At 44.1% G+C, this 23,452-nt stretch overlaps 1 protein-coding gene across 1 annotated transcript in view; it reads right to left on the bottom strand.

The window, feature by feature from the left end:
* PPFIA2 (PPFI scaffold protein A2) overlaps positions 1-23,452 on the bottom strand; it is a 2,034,471-nt gene that overhangs the window by 984,825 nt on the left and 1,026,194 nt on the right. Inside the window, exon 5 of the mRNA XM_078674230.1 lies at positions 3,327-3,491. Within this exon, the coding sequence (XP_078530356.1) occupies positions 3,327-3,491 (165 nt within the window). The remainder of the gene's footprint in view (positions 1-3,326; positions 3,492-23,452) is intronic.

Below are 23,452 nucleotides of genomic sequence, written 5' to 3'. Positions count from 1 at the left end.
GTATCACAATCAATGCAATCAATTAGGATAGTGTAAGATGTAAACAGATGCTACAGGGGGAAGAAATGCTACCAAGTATTCCCCGAGGAGCACAACGTCCATGTTATGCTATGTTATTTTATGTTAATCTAACTTATATAGCGCATGAATCACTCCAGAAGGTGTATCTTGGCACACAGAAGGATCACAGACAATGGAAACACCAGATCAAACCAATTCTGTCTTGAGCAGTTTCCTTAATTTCAGATGGCCCGAGCATGTGCGCATGTGGTAAGGTAACATATTCCAATGGAGAGGGGCTAAATATGAAAAAGACCTTCCTTCCATATGGGACTTTCTGATGCGGGGGACAGCCAGGAAAGCTTTGTCACTTCAGCTTTGTGATAAACAGACCATGTAATATAAATGGATTCTTGAGCACTCCACTAGAATTATCTTCAAAATTGAGAGTAATTTCTCAGTTATGGTAGTCACAAAAAAATTGAAATTCTTATGCTCGGTATTTTTCATGGTATTCATTATTCTTAAAGGCCAAGCATTTACTTCTTGATGACTCTTTCAAAACACTAGTCAGCACCTGTTTTGTCACGTTTGTTTTTCCTTGGAAAATGGAAAACAAGCAATATACATAATGCAATACAAGGTATTTCGAGGAAAATCTCTGTGAAATTGTATAGAAGTCGTGTTAGCAACGGGAGCGGACTCCACGTTATTGTGCATCAAATGTCTGTGTACATTCAGTATATTGCAGTTGCAGCTGCTCTGGGGAAGCAGGAGTGGGGTTGGAAAGGGGGTTACAATTAACTTACCTGCCGGCCACACCCTCTCTTCCATCCTCTTCCTGGCTTCTTCTGTGCAAGCAGGAAGCACTCGGGCTCACAGGCTTCCCATTGCCAATCACAAATGCTGCAATGCAGTGCTGTGATTGGTCTGACCACCCTAGTTCGGCACTCAGCCAGGGACTGGGCGCCTAGGCATGTTCTCTACCCAGGCTGTAATGCAGCCTGGGTGGAGAACATGCAAAGTGCAAATGGCTGTTTGGCTGGCCTGACATCAGTCACGGCCGGAATGACTTGCCGGGGGGGAGGGTGACACAGGGGGGGTTAATTTTCAAAATAAACATACCTTCCTGGGTTATGTACCGCATAGTCTCTGCTCCTGACATGCTCTCCTGCTGTCCTTTTCCGGCAGAAACAGGTATCAGGCAGCCTCTCTCCCCTCCCCTAAGCCAATCACAAAGCTGCAATAGCAGCGTTGTGATTGGTCGGGACGGCGCCCAGTCAGGAGCCTATGGGGAGGCCATTTTCTCCATGTAGGTTGCATTACAATCTACCTGGAGAAAGGGCAGAGTGTGCATGACTGGTTTGGGCAGCCTCAGAGGTCCGACCAAACAGTAGGAGCTTCTTCTCCCATGTCCTAGAGCAGACTTGCCCACCTGCCTGCCCCCAACCAAACACTTCTGCATTCACGCAGTGCGAGAAGCAGAAGCACAAAATGGTAGTTTTACCATTAAAGTTTTTGCTTCTCGCACTTCGAGAAAACAGTATGGCGACGCTCCTCTGCCCTAGTGGAGGAGCCGCCCCTGCCCGTCAGGGTCAGCCAATCAGTCATTTCGCACTCACAGAGTGCCCACCACTCCTCCCCCCTACTCTGATCTGCCCCTCCCCTACAAGAGGCTGGGCAGGAACAAATAAAATGCTGATAACATCAAGTTATTATCATTTAGTTTTCCTTTTTTTACACTGCCAACCTTAGCGGTGGAGTCGCCACTGGTATATTGGTTATTTTTCACTTTCAAGGGAACTATAACTTGCAACTTTCTATATAGAACAGCCCCGATGAATTTGGTTGGAAAGACTTTGACCATTGACAAAGCTCCTTAAAACCTTGTTTGAGAAATAAGGGGCGAAAAGTTTTTTTTCATGTACAAAATTCGTTCACATGGAGAAAAAAAGCAGAAAAATAAGTTAGAAAGTATATTTTGACTTAGTCAGGGAGTTTCACATGAGCAAATGCTTGGTGTACATTTGCTGAAGTGAAATGAAATGCCCAAAACATTATGAGATTACTCCAGGGAAAACTGTGACTGTCCCGAGAAATATTTGTGCAAAGTAGTGAATTCCAAAAATATCTTGAATTTATTCCATAGGACTAAATCAAGAGGAGCTACTTTCCAATTGGTTTTTGAGAAACATACCACTGGAGTGATAGTAGCTCTTAAGCCTTCGGAACTGTTTGCTTAAACAACCCTTTAGAAGGATAGATATTGGGCTTGTTTATGTCCTACATATTTAACAAGTGCAAAAGGCTCAGGCCTTTCTGCTGCTGCATGACCTCTGTCATTGGCAGTGCAGTATACTAAGCAATGCACCATAGTTCATAAATGAACTTTGGGAAATCATTAATGCCTAACATTTGATGCAAATTTGCGGTCAATGCCTCTGTTTCAATTACCACATGGCAAGGGAATTAACAGAGTAACATATTTCAACTAATCATTCCTTTTTACGGTCGTAAGAATCAAGTAACATTGACTGGAACGGGGCACAGTCAAAACTAACTAACTGTCCAATTAAGAATGGACCGTTTACAAAACCGAAAAAATGAGTTTATGATTAAGAATTTGCCAAAGGATAACACCCTAACATTCACCGGGGAAGGAGATTATCACTTTATTTGAAAGGAGATGGAGAGGGTCAGGTTTTAGGAGCTGGATACTCTGCGCAATGTACTAACTCGGACACCACTGAAATGAAATCTAATGACCACAGGACAATCTGAATATGTAGCTGACAGAAAATAAACAAAGGAAAAAAATGGGTGCTGAGCACAAGGTTGCGGTCTCTAGTCCTGGGGTCTCAGTTAAGATTAAGCCCAAGAGACTATGCTTTTGCCAAACAAGGCAAGATGGCTGCTTGTGTAGCAACAACACATATAAGGTCATTAAAAACTTGTGACATGATTTTGCCAATAAGGGCAGGAAGATGCAGGGGAGTGGCAAAACCAGGATAGAACCAATGATCCAAGCTGCAAAGGATAACACATGGGGGGCAATCGTGGACATAGAAGAAAGTGAACTGATTGCAGGTCTGTCTATTATTCTAAATAGTTTCATAGTTGTGCCTTCTACAATATTTTACAACAATGTAGTGAAATGAGACACAATTCACAGCGTGATCAGGGCAATTTAAGAATTTTTAGCACGAATAGCAGCTAGCCCAACATGTTTAGGTGAAAACAGACTTCTTAAATCAAAAGCTATGAACAAGCAACATAATATAGAACCTATTTGTTTTATAGTTTAAAAAAAATACGTTTTTACATACCTTTTCATCTAAAGCTTTGTGGTGCTCAAACAAAGATTTCAGTGCCTTAAGAACTTCAACCTCACTGGAAACTCCTGAAGGAGACTGTGCTTGTCGTTTCACCACCGTCATCCTCAGAGAGCGCTCATGCCTGGAAACAAGGCACTCCAAATGCTCCAGCAGAAGCTGTTGAATTACACATACAAAAAATAAACTACTCATGATCAATTCCATCTTAAGATGATGCCACTAATATGCAAGTTCACAATACGTTCAATACTATATTCTTATGGCGAGCTGCTGACTTCCTAAAAAAACAAGAGAGAACCATGTGAAATATGTTAACCAACTAGAATTGTGCGATCTTATTCAAGAACAGCTCTACTGTTTTAGCCTATGTATAAACCACATTTGTGTAGTAATTCTGACATAAAGAACTATTCAAACCAGACACATCTAATTCACGATGAAGGTTTATGCAAACTATGCATTTACAATGGCTTTCATTAATCACATTTTTTATTTCTATTCTTCTGCCTCTGAAGTATAAGACCTATCGATTTTCAATGTCTGGATGTTTGGATTTACTGCTGAAAGGGTACATTCGTTTGAGCAGGGAGATTGGAAAAGCAACTCAAATTGATGGACAAAATCTATATGTACTGCCACTCCGAGGTACACTGTCATGATGTTTGGGTGTTAATATGTTTCTGTGCCTAGAAATCAGCAGCGGAATTTGGAATATATCACAGACATGATTATTTATATATACTATTTCCCTGAATTTAAGGAGAACTGGAGCCTTTCTACCATTAAAACGACTTATTTGCGAGTCTTTTCTCACTCACCACCAGGAAAAGGTCTTGCAGAATAGGATTACAAAAATATCTATTCCTCAGAGAGAGGTATTTCCAGTGTGTAATCAACAGGAGCACTGCACAGAAATCTCTCGAATGGGTTAGCAGTGAATGGATAAGTGGCAAACCCTTCAAAGAAAAACATCTGCGACCCCTTCCAAATAGGGGACCTTCCTGTGTGTCAGAGGTCTTTGGAGAAGCTAGACCAGCACATCACAGTGTTACATGCGACTCATGTCTGCCTTGCCCACACTGGCTCAGTAATACTGAATCAGTAAGACACGTGTCTATGTGAGGCATATGGTCTGATGTTCATTTTGCTACCCCCATCACATGAGTCCATGTCTGCCAGCATGGCACAGCCTGGCTGGAGTGGAGTTTCCCTCCCAGCATAGCAACTTTCAAGCATCTCTGTGCCTTCTGAACTGATTTGAACATTTAGTCAGGTTTTGCCTCTTGCAACTTAGAGAAGAGAGGGGAGGAGAGGGGAGAGGGGAGAGGGGAGAGAGGAGAGAGGAGAGAGGAGAGAGGAGAGCAGAGAGAGGAGAGAGGAGAGCGGAGAGCGGAGAGAGGGGAGAGGAGAGAGGGGAGAGGAGAGAGGAGAGCGGAGAGCGGAGAGCGGAGAGCGGAGAGCGGAGAGAGGGGAGAGGGGGGAGAGGGGAGAGGGGAGAGGGGAGAGAGGAGAGAGGAGAGAGGAGAGCAGAGAGAGGAGAGAGGAGAGCGGAGAGCGGAGAGAGGGGAGAGGAGAGAGGGGAGAGGAGAGAGGAGAGCAGAGAGAGGAGAGAGGAGAGCGGAGAGCGGAGAGAGGGGAGAGGAGAGAGGGGAGAGGAGAGAGGAGAGCGGAGAGCGGAGAGCGGAGAGCGGAGAGCGGAGAGAGGGGAGAGGGGGGAGAGGGGAGAGGGGAGAGGGGAGAGGGGAGAGGGGAGAGGGGAGAGGGGAGAGGGGAGGGGGGAGGGGAGAGGGGAGAGAGAAGAGAGAGAGAGAGAGAGAGAGAGAGAGAGAGAGAGAGAGAGAGAGAGAGAGAGAGAGAGAGAGAGGGGAGAGGGGGGAGAGGGGGGAGAGGGGAGAGGGGAGAGGGGAGAGGGGAGAGGGGAGGGGGGAGGGGAGAGGGGAGAGAGAAGAGAGAGAGAGAGAGAGAGAGAGAGAGAGAGAGAGAGAGAGAGAGAGAGGGAGGGGCGGGAGGGGTTGGCATGGTCGAGAGTGTTGGCCTTCTGAATCAGTCTACTTTTTGAATGTTAAAGTCCTCCAAGGGAATATGGTCCAAGGCTGAGCTGGTCCCTCCAAGTAAAATTCCAAAGTGTTAAGCTCCCAATGAAGCTACCGATTATAGCACCAAATGTTCTGAGCAGGACTGAGCTGGATTCTGAATATGCTACGGTAGCTTTATCATTGCGATAGATTTGCAGCCTCTTTTAGTTCTCAAAAACCACCAGCGTGGCAAAGCTTGTGGTTGCAGTAGGGCAGGGTTCTAGAAGGCCAGATATCTGTACTGGTGGGGTCCCTTAAAAAGACCAGAGCGAAAAGAACATGGTTTTCTTGTCTGCCTTGAGTGCACCCTTCCTTGGCAAGCCTCAGAGTCTGCTCGCAATCCCCTAGAAGTAGAAAAATTACTAGGCCCACATTTCCTTTTCACAACCTGCTAAAAAAACTATTTCTTGTCACTCCTGCAAACCCCAGGTCCTCAGTCAGGCTTTAGCCTGCCTGGTATCTGCCCAGTCAATATTCCTACAAGGTCCAGTCCTCTGTGGTCACCTGGGTCCTCTTGGAGCCGTTCTGGGTTGTGTCCCTGGGGCAGTCAAAAAAGGATTGAGCCACCATGATCCTGGAGTCTTCTGCCAATAGGACCTTCTTCGTCATGTGCTGTTTTCCCAGATCTAGAATTCTTCTGAGGAGGTGATGGTGAGGTCTCGGGCTTATCCTGGGTACTTGCAGTTATTGGAGAATGTTTCCTATCCAGTCTGTCTACTTTCTTAACCTATTCACATCTCTTTTGGAGCACATCCTTTTTACTTTAATGTAAAAAGTACCAAAATGGCTAACCTCTTCCAATATCAGGGCGAGTTCTGGCTCCGCTTACTAATTTCCATATTTAGTTGAGATCTCATCCCTATCTTGGGGCAAATAACAATTTTTCTTCCTGTTGGGATTAGAGTCAGAAAGTCAAGGAGAGGCTTGGGAATGGATTTGAGCATAGCAAGCCCATTTGGAGCTCTATGTAAAAAGAGGTTTATGAAAGCTGTCATGCTTTCTGCCAAAGGTTGCGGTCCCGCTTCTTCATGTCTAATCCCTATTAATTGTCCAGCTGTAAACAAACCCCCATCCCGTCTTGGCCACAGAGGGCAAGTAACTGTTTTCTGGAGTGCATTTGAAATGTAAGTTCCACGCCACTGGTCCAATTTCTGTGTCATCCTTCCTGGAAAGTTTAAAAGATCAGTTGGTTGAGACCAATTTAGACCTAACCATATTAGAGCCAAGGCACATTCACTATGGCATTGAATAACAGTGCTACATTGCATTAAGTCCTAATACCAGTAAAATATAGTGTTCAGTAAAAGATGAAAAGTCCACATAGCCAAGGTGACTTTCTTACAGTTACCCTATTAGATGTGGGGGTCTCTAGTTGGCAGAGGTAGGTACCTTTGTCCAAATAGGGACTCTTGCTTCTAGTCAGGGTAAGGGGGGAAACTCCTAAAATAACCCCTGCTCACCCCCTTGGTAGCTTGGCACAAGTTGGCAGGCTTATCTCAGGGGCAGTGTGTAAAGCATTTGTGAACACATACAGTAATACAGTGAAAACACTACAAATGGACACCACACCAGTTTAGAAAAATAAGCAATTTTTATCTAAACCAAAACAAGACCAAACAACAAAAATCCACAATACAGTAATAAAAATATGACTTTCAGATGGTAGAAATGGTTCAGTTCATGCAAATTGCAGATGCAGTACTTTTCTCACAAAGCACCTGGAATGCGTCACGCAAACAAACAAAATGGGCAGCAGGGAAGGTGATGCGTTGGTTCCACACACTCCGGGAAGGTGATGCGCTGGTTCCTTGCTTCGGGGGAGGTGATGCATCGGTTTCTTACTGCAGCGCACAGGAGGTGATGCATCGGTTCCTTACCAAAGAGAAGGTGATGCATCGGTTTCTTACTGCGTTGGGAGGTGATGTGCTGGTTTCTTACTGCTTCCCCCAACGATGCAACAGACTTGGCACCTCGATGCGATGCGACAATCCAGTGACGATGCCTGAACGCGTGCAGCCGCACAGCAGACTTAGCATTGGACTCGGTGCGGTGACCAGGAATTCGGAGATCGGTGCACTCGATGCGGTGTGCAGTGATTTCTCGAGCCACGGCAGGCGCTGCGACAGTTTCTTTGGCGATGCGTCGGTAACAGGTGCGATGCGTCTCGCTTCTTCAATGTTGCATCTATTTTCCAGCTCCCAGCGGAAAACCGTTCTCTAGGGGTCCAGACAGCAGCACGCACCTCTTGGCAGGTTAGAATTCCCAGCAAGGAAATTCAGGGGAGCTGGTGGTGAAGTCTTTGTGTCCCTGAGACTTCAGAACAGAAAGCAAGCTCAGTTTCAAGCCCTTGGAGAGCTTTTCTTCAAGCAGCTGACAGAGCAAACAGCAAAGTCCTTTTCTTCTTTTCTTGGCAGCAAGTAGCCACTGCAGGCCAACCCCAGACAGCAAACAGCACAGGGGCAGTATTCCTCCTCAGCTTCTCCGGCTCTTCTCCTTGGCAAAGGTTCCTCTTGATTCCCAGAAGTGATCTAAACTCTGGGGTCTGGGCCCCTCTTTTTATGCACCACAATCCTCTGTTCTATGAGAGTGTATGTACCCAGCCAAAACCAGTTCTCTCCTCACTGGTGCAGGTTCCTGGCAGGAGGTGGAGACAGCATTGTTGAAGGCAGACCAGGCCCATTCAGGTGAAAGGAAATCTCCTCTCCTACTCTAAATGCAGCCCAGGTCTATTTAGCACAGGCCGGACATCAGACTTCTGGAGCCGCTGCCCCTCTCCACTCCCTGTTATCCAAAAGCCAGACATGCAATATAGAAACCAAGCAGAGGCACACTGGATGGTTAGGCAAGAAAATACCTACTTTCTAAAAGTGGTGTTTTCAAACACAGAGTGTAAAAATCACCCTCACTAAAAGATGCATTTTAACAATCTGAGTTCAGGCATACTAAACTTTATTTTTCTACCTTGTTCCCAGTGCCAGTTATGTTTAGAAGATGTTATAAACAAAACTACCAATTCTGTCCTATGGGAACAGGTCACCGTGCAATAGTGCAACACGAAATCGGCAGTATTTCACTATTAGGACAAGCCACACACATCATGGCATGTCCTACCTTTCACAGACAATGCACCCTGCCCACATTTTATTTATTTATTTATTTTATTTTTATTTCTTTCTATAGCTCCTGAATCATCCCCTTAGGGGTATCTCTGCACTTTGGACTGTGCTGCTGGACAGACTAACGGGCATTATTAAAATAGGGCAGTCTTAAGAAGTTTCCTGAAGCGCAGACTGTCCGGATATTGTCTCAGGTGAATGGGGAGCTGGTTCCAGTAGAGGGGAGCAAGGTAGGAAAAAGATTTCCCACCTAGCCTTGTTTTCCTGACCCAGGGGACTAAGATAAGCGATTTGCTTCCTGACCTGAGGGTCCTGGTAGGGGCGTAATGCTTTAATTCCATAGAAATGTAGAGAGGACCTTTATTATGCAAGGCCTTGTGGAAGATGCAGCAAACTTTGAATTTAACACGCTTGCGTATTGGAAGCCAGTGGAGCTGTTGAAGAAGGGGATGGGAGGTAGTTTTCGGCGGGGCATTCAAGACAAGGCGCACTGCAGTGTTCTGGATCACTTGCAATGCTAAGCGAGGACTCATTGGCGAGACAAGGAGAGCATTGCAGTAGTCGAGTCGGCTCATTACCAAAGTCTGAATGAGGGTTTTACGAGTGGAATCAGGAAGGAGAGGGAAAACACATTGTAGCAAGCCCAACACATAGAAGTAGGAGCCGCAGTGTGAGCAGCATGCTCGTTCAAGGACAAGGCACAGTTTAGACGAATGCCCAGGTTTTTAACAAGGCCCTTAGGGCGAGGGGGAGAGCCAAGGGCTACCGGCCACCAGTCTGGTGTCCACAGCAAAGGTGCATCTCCAAAGAGCATAATCTCCATCTTCCCTGCGTTGAGTTGGAGAAAATTGCTTTTCATCCAATTAGCGATAGCTATAATTCCAGCAGAGAATGTGGACTGAACCGACATGGTAGATTTGTTAAATGAGAAGAGGAGCTGGGTGTCGTCAGCATATGAAATAGGCGAAAAGGCACCAATATAGATGTTGAACAATGTAGGGCTCAAGTATGAGCCCTGGGGAATTCCTTTGGTCAGTTCCATCGTCTTCGACTGAAAAGGGCCTAAATTGACAGTCTGGGAACAGGAGGACAGGAAGCTCGTCATCCACCGAAGAGCAAGTCCTCTAAGTCCAATCTCCTGAGCAATATCTGGTGGGAGACCGTGTTGAACCCGGCAGAAAGGTCCAATAGCACGAGAATCGTTGAGTGGCCGCTGTCTAAAGTCATCCTGATGTTATCCGTGACCTCCAACAGAGCAGACTCCGTGCTGTATTTGGGCCTGAAACCAGATTGAGAGGGATCCAAGCTACTTGTATTTTCGAAATGGTCAGACAGATGTTTATTGATGTATTTTTCCAATACTTTGCTCGGGAGAGGTAGTAAGGAAATGGGGCAGCACCTTGACTCTACCTTCGGGGTGACTAATATGTAGAAAAGGGAAGGTTTAGGGACTGGCAAGTGTGTGCACTTGCCAAGTCGACATGGCAGTCCAGACTGCACACAGGCTCTGCAATGGCAGGCAGAGTTACATTTTCAAGGCTGCTTCTGTGGGTGGTACAATCAGTGCTGCAGCCCACTAGCAGCATTTGATTTACAGGCCCTGTGCACACACAGTGCACTATACTTGGGTCTGACAAGTAAACAAAATATACCAATCATGGAATCACTAATCCATAATAAAAATGTACAAAGAGAGCACTTGCACTTTGGCACTGAACAGCAGTGGCAAAGTGCCCAAAGCATCTAGACCAGCAAAACAGAGTTCAACACACAGCAAAAACACAGGAGGCAAAGGAAAAAATGTAGAGTAGACCCATGCCAACTGAGCCAAGTCTAACATACCCACATAGAAAATATCTGTAAATCAAACCAAGGAGAGCGTCCAGATACAGTCTGATCCTGAATACAGTGAGAGCATTAGTGACTCCTTAGTCTTTGTGTGTCGTAGTTGCAACATCAGATACCCAAAGATGCCATCTAACCAGTCAAGTAGGGATTTGTTCAAGTCTAAATTCCAAACAATTACAGGAATATTGAAATGCAGCTCCTGTGAGTAGCTCTCTCTTGCAATGCATTCCATTTTACCACGTCCTGTTACATACTGTATGTGTTATATATGATCATGCTAGGACATAGCAACGGTCACCTTTTGTAGTCCTAATTACAACCTCCAAACCCATGCTCCTCCCTTCTCTTTACAACAGTGGAACATTCTTCTCCCGGATATCATCTACTAAAGAAGTAACTTCATGTGTGCTATTTCACGGCTAGCAGAGCAGATGTGAGATTCGTCAATATATGGAGCTAGTTAGTATTAGCCCATTTATTATAGCATCCTTGAAGCTAATCTGTTTTACTCCATCAGTTGCTGTACAATGTTTATGCATATTACATCAGTGCTGAGTACTGTGAAAGGAAGAGAGAGCAAAATGAATGCAAGAAGAATGATGAATGTCCATGTGCAATGTTTTTTTTCAAGTCGCAGTATATTTAATGTTACTTTTTCTCCCCTCAGTGGCCTTTCTTTTATGTCATAGTGAGATTTGCGGTCAATCCACTATTACACACTAAGCATTAATCTTGTTCTAATGTGAGAGTGAGGTATGTTCTACTAACCTACTAAGCTGTGTAGTTAAAACGTTGATAGAAAATAATTAGAACAAGAATTAGGTCAGAAATGACAGTCAAGATTCATTGCTTCTCACTTCGCAAATTTACATTCAGAGTGCATTATTCCTTTAACTCCAAGGCTTGTGATTAGTGCTCCGATTGTTATTCAAGTTACCCTGGCTACTACTGAAATAGAAGCATGGCTGCGTATTAATGTCTTTAACAAAAACGTGTGCTGAAAGCATCTTCTCTAGAAAACTCAGCAATATCTTGGGATGTGATCCAGGTGTTGAGGTGACAAAGGCGTAACTATTAGAGAGTGGTATCTGGTTCATGGCCACACCATAAACTGCATTATGTCAAGCTGAGGTCTTCCTCGGTCATAGACATCTTTCTAGAGCTGCCCGTAATTTAGGAATAAGGTCAGATCTGAGGAAGAGATCATTTTAATGGAATCAGAACCAATAAGCGTTTTTGAGCAGGGCCAATCCATAATCAGAGTGACCAAACACTCTATATTTCTCTATTTAGAGGTTTGGGTCAGAAGATCTTGAGCTGATTGGAATGCTGATAAACTGAGGCCAGAGAAGCCCCACAGACATCTGCAGCAGGTCTACATGAGTGTTCCACGTTCTACCACATGATTCAACCATGTGAATCAGAGAGTGATGCTAAAAGCCCCACGGACATCTGCAGCTTGTCTACATGAGTGTTCAACGTTCTACCACATGCTTCAACTATAAGAATCCGAGAGTGATGCTAAAAGTCCCACAGACATCTTCAGCAGGTCTACATGAGTGTTCAACGTTCTACCACATGCTTCAACTATAAGAATCGTGGAGTGATGCTACTAGCCCCACAGACATCTGCAGCAGGTCTACATGAGTGTTCAACGTTCTACCACATGCTTCAACTATAAGAATCAGAGAGTGATGCTAAAAGTCCCACAGACATCTTCAGCAGGTCTACATGAGTGTTCAACGTTCTACCACATGCTTCAACTATAGGAATCAGAGAGTGATGCTAAAAGTCCCACAGACATCTTCAGCAGGTCTACATGAGTGTTCAACGTTCTACCACATGCTTCAACTATAGGAATCGTAGAGTGATGCTACTAGCCCCACAGACATCTGCAGCAGGTCTACATGAGTGTTCAACGTTCTACCACATGCTTCAACTATAAGAATCGTAGAGTGATGCTACTAGCCCCACAGACATCTGCAGCAGGTCTACATGAGTGTTCAACGTTCTACCACATGCTTCAACTATAAGAATCAGAGTGATGCAAATAGCCCCACAGACATCTTCAGCTTGTCTACATGAGTGTTCAACGTTCTACCACATGCTTCAACTATAAGAATCAGAGTGATGCTAATAGTCCCACAGACATCTTCAGCTTGTCTACATGAGTGTTCAACGTTCTACCACATGATTCAAATATAAGAATCAGAGTGATGCTAAAAGTCCTACAGACATCTTCAGTTGGCCTACATGAGTATTCAACGTTCTACCACATGATTCAACTGTGTGAATCAGAGAGTGATACTAACAGCCCCACATACATCTTCAGCTTGTCTACATGAGTGTTCAACGTTCTAACACATGCTTCAACTATAAGAATCAGAGAGTGATGCTAAAAGTCCCACAGACATCTGCAGCAGGTCTACATGAGTGTTCAATGTTCTACCACATGCTTCAACTATAAGAATTGTAGAGTGATGCTACTAGCCCCACAGACATCTGCAGCAGGTCTACATGAGTGTTCAACGTTCTACCACATGCTTCAACTATAAGAATCGTAGAGTGATGCTACTAGCCCCACAGACATCTGCAGCAGGTCTACATGAGTATTCAACGTTCTACCACATGATTTAACTGTGTGAATCAGAGAGTGATACTAACAGCCCCACAGACATCTTCAGCTTGTCTACATGAGTGTTCAACGTTCTACCACATGCTTCAACTATAAGAATCAGAGTGATGCTAATAGCCCCACAGACATCTTCAGCTTGTCTACATGAGTGTTCAACGTTCTACCACATGCTTCAACTATAAGAATCAGAGTGATGCTAATAGCCCACAGACATCTTCAGCTTTTCTACATGATTATTCAACGTTCTACCACATGATTCAAATATAAGAATCAGAGTGATGCTAAAAGTCCTACAGACATCTTCAGTTGGCCTACATGAGTATTCAACGTTCTACCACATGATTCAACTGTGTGAATCAGAGAGTGATACTAACAGCCCCACAGACATCTTCAGCTTGTCTACATGAGTGTTCAATGTTCTACCACATGCTTCAACTATAAGAATCAGAGAGTGATGCTAAAAGTCCCACAGACATCTGCAGCAGGTCTACATGAGTGTTCAACGTTCTACCACATGCTTCAACTATAAGAATCGTAGAGTGATGCTACTAGCCCCACAGACATCTGCAGCAGGTCTACACAAGTGTTTAACGTTCTACCACATGCTTCAACTATAAGAATCAGAGTGATGCAAATAGCCCCACAGACATCTTCAGCAGGTCTACATGAGTGTTCAACGTTCTACCACATGCTTCAACTATAGGAATCAGAGAGTGATGCTAAAAGTCCCACAGACATCTTCAGCAGGTCTACATGAGTGTTCAACGTTCTACCACATGCTTCAACTATAGGAATCGTAGAGTGATGCTACTAGCCCCACAGACATCTGCAGCAGGTCTACATGAGTGTTCAACGTTCTACCACATGCTTCAACTATAAGAATCGTAGAGTGATGCTACTAGCCCCACAGACATCTGCAGCAGGTCTACATGAGTGTTCAACGTTCTACCACATGCTTCAACTATAAGAATCAGAGTGATGCAAATAGCCCCACAGACATCTTCAGGTTGTCTACATGAGTGTTCTACGTTCTACCACATGCTTCAACTATAAGAATCAGAGTGATGCTAATAGTCCCACAGACATCTTCAGCTTGTCTACATGAGTGTTCAACGTTCTACCACATGATTCAAATATAAGAATCAGAGTGATGCTAAAAGTCCTACAGACATCTTCAGTTGGCCTACATGAGTATTCAACGTTCTACCACATGATTCAACTGTGTGAATCAGAGAGTGATACTAACAGCCCCACATACATCTTCAGCTTGTCTACATGAGTGTTCAACGTTCTACCACATGCTTCAACTATAAGAATCAGAGAGTGATGCTAAAAGTCCCACAGACATCTGCAGCAGGTCTACATGAGTGTTCAATGTTCTACCACATGCTTCAACTATAAGAATTGTAGAGTGATGCTACTAGCCCCACAGACATCTGCAGCAGGTCTACATGAGTGTTCAACGTTCTACCACATGCTTCAACTATAAGAATCGTAGAGTGATGCTACTAGCCCCACAGACATCTGCAGCAGGTCTACATGAGTATTCAACGTTCTACCACATGATTTAACTGTGTGAATCAGAGAGTGATACTAACAGCCCCACAGACATCTTCAGCTTGTCTACATGAGTGTTCAACGTTCTACCACATGCTTCAACTATAAGAATCAGAGTGATGCTAATAGCCCCACAGACATCTTCAGCTTGTCTACATGAGTGTTCAACGTTCTACCACATGCTTCAACTATAAAAATCAGAGTGATGCTAATAGCCCACAGACATCTTCAGCTTTTCTACATGATTATTCAACGTTCTACCACATGATTCAAATATAAGAATCAGAGTGATGCTAAAAGTCCTACAGACATCTTCAGTTGGCCTACATGAGTATTCAACGTTCTACCACATGATTCAACTGTGTGAATCAGAGAGTGATACTAACAGCCCCACAGACATCTTCAGCTTGTCTACATGAGTGTTCAATGTTCTACCACATGCTTCAACTATAAGAATCAGAGAGTGATGCTAAAAGTCCCACAGACATCTGCAGCAGGTCTACATGAGTGTTCAACGTTCTACCACATGCTTCAACTATAAGAATCGTAGAGTGATGCTTCTAGCCCCACAGACATCTGCAGCAGGTCTACATGAGTATTCAACGTTCTACCACATGCTTCAACTATAAGAATCAGAGTGATGCTAATAGCCCCACAGACATCTTCAGCTTTTCTACATGAGTGTTCAACGTTCTACCACATGATTCAACTGTGGGAATCAGAGACTGATGCTAAAAGGCCCACGGACATCTGCAGCTTGTCTACATGAGTGTTCAACGTTCTACCACATGCTTCAACTATAAGAATCAGAGAGTGATGCTAAAAGTCCCACAGACATCTGCAGCAGGTCTACATGAGTGTTTAACGATCTACCACATGATTCAACTGTGTGAATCAGAGTGATGCTAAAAGTCCCACAGACATCTGCAGCTTGTCTACATGAGTGTTCAACGTTCTACCACATGCTTTAACTAAAAGAATCAGAGTGATGCTAATAGCCCCACAGACATCTTCAGCTTGTCTACATGAGTGTTCAATGTTCTACCACATGCTTCAACTATAAGAATCAGAGAGTGATGCTAAAAGTCCCACAGACATCTGCAGCAGGTCTACATGAGTGTTCAACGTTCTACCACATGCTTCAACTATAAGAATCGTAGAGTGATGCTACTAGCCCCACAGACATCTGCAGCAGGTCTACATGAGTATTCAACGTTCTACCACATGCTTCAACTATAAGAATCAGAGTGATGCTAATAGCCCCACAGACATCTTCAGCTTTTCTACATGAGTGTTCAACGTTCTACCACATGATTCAACTGTGGGAATCAGAGACTGATGCTAAAAGGCCCACGGACATCTGCAGCTTGTCTACATGAGTGTTCAACGTTCTACCACATGCTTCAACTATAAGAATCAGAGAGTGATGCTAAAAGTCCCACAGACATCTGCAGCAGGTCTACATGAGTGTTTAACGATCTACCACATGATTCAACTGTGTGAATCAGAGTGATGCTAAAAGTCCCACAGACATCTGCAGCTTGTCTACATGAGTGTTCAACGTTCTACCACATGCTTTAACTAAAAGAATCAGAGTGATGCTAATAGCCCCACAGACATCTTCAGCTTGTCTACATGAGTATTCAACGTTCTACCACATGATTCAAATATAAGAATCAGAGTGATGCTAAAAGTCCTACAGACATCTTCAGTTGGCCTACATGAGTATTCAACGTTCTACCACATGATTCAGCTGCATGAATCAGAGTTATGCTAAACGCCCCACAGACATCGGCAGCTGGTCTACATGAGTGTTCAACATTCTACCACATGATCAACTGTATAAATCAGAGAGTGATGCTAACTCTCTCATGGCATATGGACGAACTGGAAAGGCATGCACTAAAATTCCTACCTGCTTCTGCCCTTGCTAACAGATATGGGTATGTAACTTGTTTTAGCTTAGCAGAACCACTAAACAGTGCTGGAAAAGGGGAGGCAAACATCCACAACATGAGCTGATAAAATCATGAGTGCAATGTAGCCCAATGCTGCAATGCTGACACAAGAGAGAAGAAAGAAACTTTTTCCATTTACTCTCACTCTCTGATGTGAGAAAGATACTAAAGAATATTATAAAATCTATAAATTAGGGGGCATAGTCTACTGAAATATCAACAAAGTAAACCACTGTATAGTGACAGGGAATGACGCAGTGCTGCCTTTCCATCACTTCGATAAAACCAATGCTGTGCTAGGGCCTGTGTACAAAAAACAGGATATCACTGGGTAAATATGGATCAAGCCTAATTGTCAGATCTTCTCTGCTCTGTATGAATGGTATGAACTAGTTTGCCCTCCAACTGTTACTTCAGGATGAGAAGAATTATTTTTACAATCATTAACGGCATTTAGTCCTGGTTAACCTATTTATTTCCTGTTGCTTTCTTGGCACAATTTTTGCACATTCACAGTGCTATTCACTGACAAGTGTGTATGCTCTTTCCTGAATCCTTTGTTTTAAAATTGGTTTCAACTCATTGGATTATTTATCCACTTGAGTGCTGAGGTTGACCAGTTGACCTTCTAAATCCTACATCTGTTCTGTCCTCATCACTCCAAGAGAAAATGCTTCTGGTGCCTTAAACAGAAGCATTTTCTTTTTCAAAATCAAAGGCAGGAGACTTAAGAAAAGCTTCCAACATGTCCCGAGTTTGATTATTTTCGTTTTGATGCAATGTGCCAATGGTGCGGTCTGCTTTTCCTTCTGATCACTGCAGAGGGGGAAGAAACTGGGGTCTGAGTAATGATCAACACAAAAGAGTCAAAGCTGTAAAGTGGACACTATCCCCTTTCCAGAATGTTCTCTCCCTAATAGATCCATACCTGAGAATTTCCCTTAGAGGACAATCCCTAAGACTGGATCCACCCCAATAACCAGCAGGAATGACGGAGAGCGGGTGCTAGGCCAAGCCTCACATGTGGTGTAGCATTTTTATTGGAAGATTTGTGGGAACACTTGTGGTAGGAATTTTGAAGACTTCCAAAGATTCTGAACATTTCCTTTACAGAAACGTGAGAAAAATGCATCATGTCCCCCAACATTTGAGGTTTGCAGGACAATGTAGATAGGAAAATATAGGGGGATCCACAGACGTCAGAACATTATTAGACTCCCTTAGGTGTTTAATTTTCAGAAATGACTGGGTTTGATAGGTGTAGGTTTCCCTTGGTGGTGACACAAATTCTAAAGTTACCCACATTGCCAAAATGGTTGTTTTCTTGCCACAAATGTGATGTCTACATGTCATGTTTTGGGACCATTCCTGCCACGGGAACTGAGTCCAGCCTGCAAGTGGGATGAGTTTCTAATGGAAGAAGTATGGGAACACTGAATAGTAGAACATTTGTTATTAGCTATTTTACTTACCTCCATTGTGAGCTTCCAAATGTAAACCTGTGTGCAAGAAAGACCCAAAATACAACAGGCCCTCTCAATATCACATGATAGCATTGTTATGCCCATATTCAGATCTGTACCATTATTCCTGGGCTCAGTACATTGAGCCCATTCCCCAAAAATACATAGATTTCCTTCATATGCAATTTTTATTCATTAGATTTTACCGGTTTTTTTTGGGGTGGCAATATGGCGGCTGCTTGATCGCTGCTGGAAGCCGCTCTACTCGCCGTGGTGAAAACCCAGCAAGCAAGCAAAATCAAATGCAGTGATGCGAACAACCGCATAATGGTATAATAACGACTGTGTACCCCCGATCTTTCAATACTGACAAGAGAGTTACCGGATGAGGTCAGAGCATAAAATCATGGCTCTGATTACATAGGCGGTGACTGAATTCCTCCTCGCTAGGCAGGGGATTGAACAGAGAGCACGCTTGCACTTTCCGAGTACTCTGCGGGTCCTATTTTCTGAGCGGCGGGTCTGGACGGAATCGGACTCCAGAATGACCCCTAAAGCAAAGCCATCTGTGAGGGAAGGTGCAGCGGCCACGGCCGGGATAAAGGGGGGCTCAGCAACCTGGAAGACTACTGCAGAGAAAAGCGGGGACGCTGCTCACACGTTCGGATTGGCAGAGGAGGAGATAAACAGTAGGACGCCCAGCAGAGAGCAGCGTCCTGTCGACCCGGCAACCAGAACTAAACAAACTACATTTGCTGGGATGTTATCTGGCCAGGGCCTCAATGAGACACAGACGAAAACAACGATAAAAGTTAAAAACCTCAACAAGTCACTAAAAGGTTGTGAGGAGCTGGAGAACAGGGATGGGGCACTGGTGGTAAGCCCATAATGGCTGTAAATTCAGCCCCTCTCTTATTACTCTGTAGTACAACACTGACAGAAATGTCAAGAACAAACTTGGCCAACACAAATACCATTATCTCTGAGTTAAATGCTACTAATGACTCCAAGTTAAGTAATGGAGACAATAACGGTTCACAAATGAGCTCAATGGTGTCAGATGCTCAGAGCAGAACAAACTCATTTGACCCCAATACTACTAATGTCAGTATCAATAATGGCTGAAAGCCTTTGGGGACTCCTGATGGTGATAAATTCTGTTCCCTGACAGACGAGTCGGAACTCACTAATAAGTCAGCTAAAATGGGATTACTCTACCACACATCTCGGAATTGAAACGGAGGAGGAAGATGCGCCCGAATTTCTGATGGAATCTTAAGTGAATTAAGGATCTCCCCCTTCCATGGGGCTAATTTATTCTACACTCAAACAGATCCAGACAGAAGCTCGTCTGGAGCACAAGAGGGCCCACATGGCAACAAAGACACTTCAAGGGGCCACTCGTAAAGTAAATAAAATGTGTTAAGAGATTTTGGAGCGTATTGTAGGGCTGGAGGCTGGAGCGGAGAACACAGGTCAGCAAATTGTGGAAAACGAGGCCAGAATGACTGATGTACTCTGGAAACTGGAGGATTTAAAAAACAGACAACATAGAAATAACCTGCGACTTCTAGGAATTGAAGAAATCTTGGAAGGGGAAGATATATGTGGGTTTGTCATAAGGCTATTCAAGGGGGCCTTCCCGGAACTTTCTCAAAGGAACTGGGAAGCGGAAGTGCAGAGGGTCCACAGATTCCCTCTGATGAGGAAAAATAGAGCAGGCCAAAACGAGAAACCCAGAGCAATCTGGATATTCTTTGGGAATTTCCTCCTGCGACAGGCAATATTTGAGAAGGCAAGACTGGACGCAAGATGCGCTGCTAAGGGGACTCCTTTGGGCAACCGGATTTTTGCAACACAAGTGTGGCGACATGATGTAGGCTCCTGCAGATGATAACTCCATTCCAGAAGATAGGCTGTGAGGTGTTTCTGATGAATCCTGCCCAATTAAAGGTCATCCATAAAGGTACAACAAGAGTATTTACTTCAGAGATTTAAGCCGAGGAGTACTTGCAGGAATTTTCACTTGGTTAAGGGAAAAATCTAAAGAATGCTTTTCTAAATTGAAGAGGTCTGGGGCTACACGCTTCAACAGGACTAATAGGTTCAATAGGTCTATTTCACTTTTTTTTTTTGCTTGGGGGGGAGGGCTTCTGGTGATCAGACTGGTCCAATGGGTAAAGGTTTGTGTAATATTATTGATTGTAATTAGATCTTTTTCAGGTTTTCCTGAGTTCTGGATGCAGACAAAGGGGAGTCCGACTATAACAAATGGCTAGGGGTAAGATGAGAATTGCATCTGTCAATATTTGTGGGTTAAATAGTCCTCATAAAAAATCGCAGGGTTAATGTAGATGTAGACATCCAGCATTTGAACGCCGAAATAATATGTCTACAAGAGACACATATTGAAGTTGGGAGACAGAAGGTGGCAGAATTAGCAGGGTATCAGCTAGTTTCCTCCACGACCCAAGGCACACACACAAAAGTGGTTGCTATTATGGCCCGTAGAAAAACCTTTAGTTGTCTACGCTCTACAGCTGATCATCTGGGCAGATGGGTCATTACTTTATGCAATGAGGATAATTACTCTTTCACGCTTTGTTCAGTCTACTGCTCAGTGCTGGATGACCCTACTCTTTTCACTTGGTTAAACCTTGAAGTTGTCGGGTGGCCATTGCCCTTAATTAACTGTGGGGATTTAAATTTAAATGTAAACACCAATGCTATTAAACTTGGGCCTTGGTTTTATAACGGCCGTAAACCTAAAGTTTTTAAATCTTGGGTCAATTTATGTATGACACACGGACTTACTGATGTTTGGGCCTCGCGAGAACCACAAGATCCGGGCTTTACCTTTTTTGCCCCGCATCAATCACACTCCAGGCTTGACTATTTCTTTGTGTCTCAGAGCCGCTCAACAAAATGTCGGATTTCTAAATTTCCACTGGCCATGTCAGATCACAATCCATTAGTTCTAGAGATTCCACTCCACGTTTCAAAGAGGGAGGTGCCAAGCTGGACCTTCAATAGAGCACTTCTGTATGATGAAGAGTATATAGCACGTATGAGAGCATGGATTCCCAGATTTATATCGAAGAACAGGGATAGTTCACGGTGGATATATTATGGGACGCATTGAAAGCCTGGATAAGAGGGGAAACTTCTAGGTTTTTTTCCTGGCGGCTTCAGAAGCGGGGTAAAGTCTACATGCAGGAACTCTATAGTAAGCCGGTTGAGGCAGAGACACACTTAGCTAATCTTATTATGAGTAGGGGGGATGTGGGAAAAGCACATACACGGCTGGCTTTAGCCAAGTCTATGATTTTAGAAATATCTACTAGCAAAGCGGCTGGGAAATATGCATCCAGGCGATCCCAAATGGATGAATGTAGTGAGAGGGTGGGACAGCTGCTTGCATTGCGCACAAGGCAACGGGTGACTCAGGTGGCAATTTTGGCAATCAATGATCCCCAAATTGGGTTAGTCTCAGAGGCCTCTGATATCCCGGCTGCATTTCAGCGATTTTATCTACAGCTTTATACAGAAGAAAGCACTGGAAGCGTAAAGGCAATACAGGATTATCTTGCAGGGCTCCCAGGTGAAAAGCTAGCTAGGGAAGAAAGAGAGGCACTAGAGGTACCCATCTCGACCGAAGAAGTGGCAGGTGTTATTGGCTCTTTGGCTAATGGGAAAGCTGCTGGTACTGACTCTCTTCCGGGGGAATTCTATAAAAAGCTGGCTCCCTGCCTACTCGAACTTATGGTTGATGTTTTTCTAGAGGCTCAAGCTGGTCGGGGGCACATGACTCTGGGGGATCGCCCAAGATCAGTCTTTCCCAAAAAAGGGAAATTGGTCAATAACTTTAATTAATAGCGATGCAAAGGTAGATGCCAAGATTTTGGCAAACCGCCTTGCGACCGTAATTATTAAACTAGTTTCACCAACCCAACATGTGGTTGTCCCCGGTCAGAGTACCATTGATATCATATTCAGAGGGTGATTGCTCTTGTTGATGAGGCAGGGGCTGCATGAGATCCTATCGGGCTAATCCTGCTGGACGCGGGGAAAGCATTTGATAGAGTCTCCAGGACGTTTCTGTGGGCAACACTTGAGAGTAGAGGGTTAGGCGCTGGCTTCATTAAGGCTATCTCTATAATGTATAACAAGTCGGTGGCCAGAGTCGCTATTATGGAGGAATTGTCAGGCTCGGTCTCAATCAGCAGTGGGACCCGTCAGGAGTGTCCATGCTCGCCCCTATTACCCCTATTATTTGCTTTGTACATGGATCCTCTGGTAAGGAAAATTGGGGACAATAATTAAATCTTAGCAATACATAGTAACGGGGGAGTACTAAGATCCTGGCATATGCCGACGATCTGGCTATTTTGACCCCTAGCTCTCTTAAAGCATTAGCCGAAATTGAAAAAGAGGCGCAGATCTTTGGACATATCTCTGGCTATCCACTCAACACTAACAAAACAGTGGTTGTCATTGGCAAAGGACTTCAGATTAGTGATCCTAGGGTCGTACGGAAGGCAACTTACCTTGTGGTGGAAATATTGGCAGATGTGTCGAAAATTGTGGAAACTAATTTAGATCCATTACTCCCAAAATTTAAGGCAGACCTTAACCAAATAGATAATCTCAAACTGGTGCAGGTTCTGAGATGTAATGTCATCAAGATGGTGTTTTTGCTGAAAATCTTATATCTTTTTAGGGCAATTTCTTTGACTATTAATAACTCTTGGTTTAAAACCATGAACCAATTGTTTACTAAATTTCTTTGGGCTAATTGTCGTCCTCGGAGGGCGCTTACATTTTTAACGCTACCTAGAGACAGAGGTGGTTGGGCAGTCCCTAATCTTCAGCTATACCATTGGGCTGCTATATTATTGAAAATAGGCAGTCTAATTAGGGCTGAACCTGGTCAGGTACAGATGGTGGCCCGCCTCTAATTATGAGATATTATCAGGGTCCAAGGCAAGGGGGTGTCTTTTACAATATACAGATTTTAACTACTACAAAAGGGTCAAGTTTCAGACGCTGATGTGTGCTTTCAAAACCTGGACTTCAGTTCATAAGAGGCTAGGCCTGGGTCTCATTAATGCTCATACCCCATTGTATGGCAATGACTCACTCCCTAGTATTGTCAATGATGGGCATATGAAAAGGTGGTATAATAAAGGTGTTAGGATGGATGGGGATATCGTGGACAAGATAGGAGTGATCTCCTTCGACAAGATTAAGGAAACTTTTGATGTCGACAACAGACAATTTTTCAAATATCTCCAGTTACGAGACTTTTTGGTGAGGAAAAAGGGAGGTTGTAATCGTTTTGCAATGGTTATGCTGGTTGAAACAGGCACCCATAAGGCAGGCCCTAGACAGCCCCCAGGGGACGGTGCAGTGTATTTAAAAAGGTGGACATGTACTTTTAAGTTTTACATGTCCAGGTAATGAAA

This window comes from Lissotriton helveticus, chromosome 1_1 (genome assembly GCF_964261635.1).
Source record: "Lissotriton helveticus chromosome 1_1, aLisHel1.1, whole genome shotgun sequence".
NCBI classification, from domain to species: domain Eukaryota; kingdom Metazoa; phylum Chordata; class Amphibia; order Caudata; family Salamandridae; genus Lissotriton; species Lissotriton helveticus.
Note: the sequence above shows the minus strand (reverse complement) of the source record. Positions and strands in the feature narration are given on the sequence as shown.